This window comes from Ipomoea nil, unplaced genomic scaffold (genome assembly GCF_001879475.1).
Source record: "Ipomoea nil cultivar Tokyo-kokei standard unplaced genomic scaffold, Asagao_1.1 scaffold2783, whole genome shotgun sequence".
In the NCBI taxonomy this organism is placed as follows: domain Eukaryota; kingdom Viridiplantae; phylum Streptophyta; class Magnoliopsida; order Solanales; family Convolvulaceae; genus Ipomoea; species Ipomoea nil.
The window spans coordinates 13,529-19,992 of record NW_017619211.1 but is presented as its reverse complement, the minus strand read 5'-3'; the positions used below and the strand labels follow the sequence as shown (position 1 = coordinate 19,992).

The 6,464-nt window shown below is 44.6% G+C and overlaps 1 protein-coding gene across 1 annotated transcript; it reads left to right on the top strand.

The window, feature by feature from the left end:
• The first annotated feature begins 5,219 nt into the window (after positions 1-5,219).
• Positions 5,220-6,110, top strand: LOC109157527. Its single transcript, XM_019305383.1, has one exon. The coding sequence runs from the start codon at positions 5,220-5,222 to the stop codon at positions 6,108-6,110; it is 891 nt and encodes a 296-aa protein (XP_019160928.1).
• Positions 6,111-6,464: the final 354 nt, after the last annotated feature.

Genomic DNA, 6,464 nt, shown 5'->3' with positions numbered 1-6,464 from the left:
AGTCTAAAAACATTGGCGCACAGGCCACAAAAACACAAAGGTGCTAAGCTACCAGGCTCTAGACATCGCTCTCGTCTAAACATCACCAGAAAGAAACAAAGATAAACATTGGGACGACGCCCGGTCAGCGAATAATGCTGGTAACCCACCAATACCGTTAAGTATCATAAATAGGTAGATATAAGATATAAAAACCATTTTCGAAAAGGAATACATATATATACATATACATACATATATATATATATATGCATACATATATATATATATATATATATATATATATATATATATATATACATACTCATCACAAGACTCATCACACTCAAGACCACACGGGAACACATCCTAAACCACAAAGGTTAACCAGACACAAGGATAAAGACTCACCCAACGACAACACATGCCAAAACAACACAAGCCTCCGTGACTACACCCGTCACGAGAGAAGATCACACAACGCCGGCTTTACAAGCCCTCGCAACATCACCCATCGCGAGTTGGTATGCCTTCCTTATGCCCTGTTCCAACCTTATGGCTACCCCCAACCTTGTATCTTCTTTCCAACCATTACCTCCAGGATCCCCTGTACAGCCAAGTCCAACCTTATTTCGCCTAGACCGTCGTCCCCCACCTATAACCACCAACGAACCACCACCAATCACGACAACACATGCCCGGATAACACATGTTATCCCCCAATCACGTGGACCCATCACTCAGGCTATAACTCTATAATCACGTCACGGCCACCACGAGGACCGCTGCAATACCTTGGTGACTAGTGTCCCATACCACTAATCCTGCAATCCAGGTAAAGCCACACACGCCACACCTCAACAGGAATCAATCAAAGGATTGCAATGAATGTATGAAACACACTCAATCAAGGAACGGGTCACAGCCCAACAACAACAACGATGGATAACACAAGTTATCATCAACCAATCGGAAGGTACAAACCACACACACACTAGCATTAAGACAACAAACTAGCATGCTTAACAACGGGGAAACTCAAGATAGTTCCGAGGAATACACAAGACACCTCTTGGTCCAACGAAACACAATGTTGAACACTTAGCACGATTCAAGACACCAAAGTCCTACATGGATACCTACCATATAGTTCTAGACATACGAAACATCAAGAAGATACTCAAATAGTTCCATAAAAGAACAACGGGAAGTCAAAAGACCAAATACCAAGACAAACAAATCACGGGGAACAAATCTCGAACGAACTCCATCGTGTTCCCCGCGGGTGGACCCACGGGTACGCCCCTACCCGTAGTTCTGCCCGCGGGTACAACACCCACATTCCTATGTACCTGCGGGTGGGTGGCGGGTAGGGCTCTCCCCGCCGTTCCGCCCGCGGGTACATGCACTTGTGTAAAACAATCCCTTTGGGGATTTTCTTCTCCAAACACAAACTTAAGTCCAAAACATGCAAAATCTCACCAAACACAACAAAATGACTTGAACCATGGAAAATGCCAAGCAATGGCACAAAGGAACCCTAAACACAAGCTCTAGATATGCAATATCACAAGATAAATGCATAAACCCTCACATTTCATAGCAAAACACAAGTAGAATCTAAGAAATCACATATAGGTAAGCAAAATAGGTTTTGTAGAGCATGGGTTACCTCTTGAAGACCAAAAGACTTCTCTTTACACCACAACAAGCTCTCCACTAGGCTCACTTCTCAAACCCACTTCAAGATCAAACCAAAAGATCATAAAGATCCTACCTTTAAGAAAAAGACAACTAAGATGGAACCAAAAAGACTAGACAAGCTTAGATCTTACCCTCCTAGATGCCCAAATATGTGAAAGGTTGAATCTTGGAAGCAAAACTTGGAATCTTGACAAGGGTCTCAACTTGGCTTGGAGAATAGGCTACACTTCTTTTCTAGAGAGATGGTAGAGATATTTTCTAGGAATTGTAAGGAATGAAATGAAGAAGTCTTCTAGGTTAGGATACAATACTAACTCTTGGTGAAAAGACAAGGATACCCTTACTAACCCTTAGAAAGTGTAAGGAACAAGGGAACTCCTCTCTAAGCACAAGGTACAACACAACTTAAAGATTGACTAGTCAAATACTAGTCCTTGAGTATTAAAAATCAGGATTTTAGGAATCAATTCCTCAAAAGAATTAGAATTAATTACTCAATTAATTCATGGATTGGAGTGTGGATTTTTGGGGTGTCACACACACCGCCTGGCGCGTCCAGTCGGTGGGTCATAGCAAACTAGGCCCATGTGGACCGCAGCCCAAGAAGTGAATCACTGACCGCGGCCAGGAGAATGAACCGCAGCTCATAACCAATTTGACCGCAGCCAACTTCTGAACCGAAGCTCAGGAACACCCAATTGATCGCAACCAAATTGGGGAATCATGCATCACATAACACATTGTAGCACGTAATAGCACATTGGGAAGGGGGAGACGTATAAATAAACTTACGTGTGATCACTCACATACTAAGAGTAGTCCTAAGGGGTTCATGCATTTTCCTCCTAGGCCAACGGGTTACCGATTCACTAGCATGCAATTCCTAAGACTCTTCTATCCTACGAATGGCACCCGAAACATCAAACTAGACTCAAGCACGACAAACGGGGTCCGTTGGGACACCACGGGGAATGGGGAACGTCAAACGGGGATGCCAAAGACCTGGGGTGGGTGACAAACCAGCGGGAAGCCGGTGGGTGGAGGGCCACCCGCCGGCTGCCCGTCAGCGACGAGTTTCCGGGCAGCGGGTGCCCGGCGGGCAGTCGCCTGCCCGCCGTTACCCGCTGCCGGTGATGCTCTTTGGGGCAGCGGGTAGGTGGTGGGTTCCCCTACCGCCACCTACCCCCCACTGACTCCTTAACACAACAAACGACCCGAGATCCTCCGTGGAACCCGAAACCATGCTTAGACACTTTTAAACGCAAATAACGGCACCACGTAGGCAATTAATGGATCAAAAGCAAGAATCATATTGAGCACATCCTAACATGACTTCTAAACATAAACAACACCCGAACATGCGAATCCCCACCCAAATATAAATCAAGAACATCTCAATACAAATTCCCAATCCAACCTAGGGCTCTAATCCCATCCAAATCATCAAAATCATATTTTATCTCTATCATCAAGAAACATTAAGATTTATCAAGAATCATCACATACATATCAAGAACCTCTTTTTAACATCAAGATCATCAAGATCACACATAAAATCATCACATCAATCAATAGGACTATATCAAGAATAACATAAAGGAATTCATCAAGACACAATCATATAGAGAGAGCCAAAGAAGGAGATTATAGCAAGGAAAATAGGTTTTGTTAAGACATGGGTTACCTCTTAGCCTTATTTAATTTCCTTGGCTATGAAGGGTTTTTCTTTAAGATTTCTTCTTTCTTGATTTCTCCTATGGGAATTCTTGGGGAATTCTTGTGTGGTGTGAGTTCTAGGTGCCTCCTATGTCCCTATTTATATATCTAAGAGTCCCAATTAGGGTCTAAGTGGTATGGATTTGCTAATTCTATTTCCTATAGGACTAAGGGATTGGCTTTAGGGATAAGGGCCCACGGACTATGGTGGACCCCCTTTTAGCTAATTAATGGATTTTAACTCCCTTTTTGGGCTGAGTAATTAATTAATTAATTAGGTTTAGGGGTCGTAACACGGGGTGTTACACTAAGTGTCCAACTTTGTGATTCCTTGGACTATCATGAGTCTTGTATGTTCTATGGAACTACTTTTGGTTTTCCCGTTTGATAAGCATGCTAGTGTGATGTTGAAATTATAGTGTGTTGGGTTTGTTCTTTCCTATTGAGGTTGGCAACTTGTGTTGACCATCGTTGATGTCAGATTGTAATCCTTCCTTGTTAAGTAAGGTTTCATATCCTTGTTGTGATCCATTGATTGATTCCTGTGATGAAAACGTGTGTACTTGTGGTACCTTGATTGCACGATTAAGGTTTATGGGGCCTTAATCTCCAAGGTACTGATGTGGTCCTCGTGTGGCCATGATTGAAATTGGTAGTGTGACCTGAGCGTAGGCTCATATGTTGGAGGCTGTGTGATTGAAATGAAAAGTACCCTCGTATACTCATGAATAGGTGGTATGTTGGAGGCTATGTTGGAGGGGGGACGACAGTCCCTAGCGGTATAAGGTTGGACTCAGAAGTACAGGATGACACCAGGAGGTAATGGTTGGAATTGCAATAAGGCCGGGGGTAGCCATAAGGTTGGAACAGGGCATAAGGTTGGAACTTGGATTTGTGTTTCGTGACATGTAGTTGTCACTGTGGCATGTAGTTGCCAATGTGTGTATGTGTATCTTTGCTATTGAGCATGTCTTGATGTATTCTACTTTGTGATTAGTAGAATACATCTCGAGTTGTATTGTTTACTGATATTGTTCTTGTCTTGTGGTTGTCATGGGATGTTGATTTCCCCTTGTTCCTTTGAGAGTGAGATAGAGTCTTTGCAGTTGACTTTTCTATATGACTTTTAAACTGATATATACCGTATTCTGTTTCAAAAATGGTTTTGATTTATACTATCTATATATGTTATTTAACGCGTATTGATGGGTTACCAGCAATATTCGCTGACCGGGCGTCGTCCCCTTTCTTTATGTTGCTTTACAGGTCTTGAGTAGGTTTTGGAGTGCGCGCTAGCTGTTGTTAAATAGTGTAGCTCCCTTTGACTGTTTAGTTAGAGTTTTGGGCCTGTGAGCCATGGATTGTTATGAACATGACTTGTACGTTTGTTAGACTTAGCCTGTGCATCCGCTTTGATGTGGATGTGGCATAGCACTTCCCATTTTTAATTAAAGTCTTCCGCTGTTGTTTAAGTTTTATGCTACCTGTTTGTTACCTTGTGTTATGCTTTTAAGTTTTTAAATTGTCGTGAAAATTGGGGGTGCTACAGTTGGTATCAGAGCCTAGGTTTGAGCCTAGGATGTTAGAATCTGGACCTTTAAGAAGTTAAGTGTGATTTGAGACCCTAAGGTGACCTTAATTATCTAAGAGTTTAGGACTTAGGACTTTTAGAACGCGTGGTGAGCTGTGTGTCGTTTACCGTTTATCCTGTTTGCTTTGTTGTTTCTGCTTAGCTTAGTGTTCTTTTAGTTAGCGCCAGGTAAGGGTTCGTTGTTTGTTTGTGCCTACCGTAACCGTGTTGTTGTTGTGGAAGCTTTGTCATGGCACGACCTCGTCAACGCGCTCATACACCCGAGACACCAACCAACGAGCAGTTGGCTCAGAACTTGCAACATCTCACGCAGACCATGCAAACCTTGAGCAAAGACCTTTTGCACAACAACTATCCTACTCCGCCGCCACAGCCTGCCGGACATCGGGATGTGGGACGTCTAGTCTCGGGCCATAGACCACCGATGTTCGCCGGGGAGGAGGACCCCGTCATGCTCGAGGAATGGATCCGAACCTTTGACAAGATCTTCTCCATCGTAGGGTGCCCTGAAGAGCGTAGAGTGGAGTTGGCATCCTTATACTTCAGTCATGAAGCTGATCTCTGGTGGGTGCACGAGGGACCCGCATGCCTAGAGGAGCCCGACTTCGACTGGACAACCTTAAAGGACCGGATGAGAGAGTGGTTTTATCCGGCACATGTCCGAGCTGCTATGTACGAGGAGTTTCTACACCTCCAGCAGGGTTCATCGTCTGTGGTGGAGTACCACAAGCGCTTCTTGGAGCTCGCTCGTTTCTCTAGGATGCTAGTCCCCACCGAGCTTGCGAAGGTGGAGAAGTTCGTGACTGGACTCAACTATGAGGCTCGAAAGGCATTGACCATGAGCAAGCCGAGGACCTTGAAGGAGGCTTATCTGAGTGTTGCAGACTTATACCGGGTACAACAGCTGCATCGAGGGTCATTTGAGCTCGCTAAGAAGAGGAACGAAATCGGTGGACCCCACAACTTCAAGAAGCCTAGGCAAGACTTCCGAGCCAGGACAGCACCTTCCCCACCTCAAGGATCAACCCGAGTAGAGTCTGGAGATCAAGCTAAGACGTTCGCATGCAGAAAATGTGGAAAGGAGCATGTGGGAAAGGGTTGCCAAGGACTTGCACTTTGATGTTTCAAGTGCGGGGAAAGACGTCACAAGGCTTTCGCATGCCCTCTTCAAGCTAATCAAAGAGCCTTGCCACCTAGCTCGGGATCCGGTGGAACTTCGGGAGGAAGTTCAAGCCGAGGAGCAACTGGAGCTAGACCTTCGGGTCGAGTGTTTGTGATGGGTCGGTCCCAAGCTGAGTCGGAGGGGTTGGTTGAAGAAGAGATGGCAGGTAACCTTTTTCTCAGCCTATCTTTATCTTGAGAGTGTGCCTTTCCTTTCTTGCCTTAATTCCTTGGTATGTGATCCTTTTTCGCTTTTCAAGTGAGTTTCTTTCGCGAGTTGATTGTTTATTTCTGAGTGGATTGTCCTTGTGTT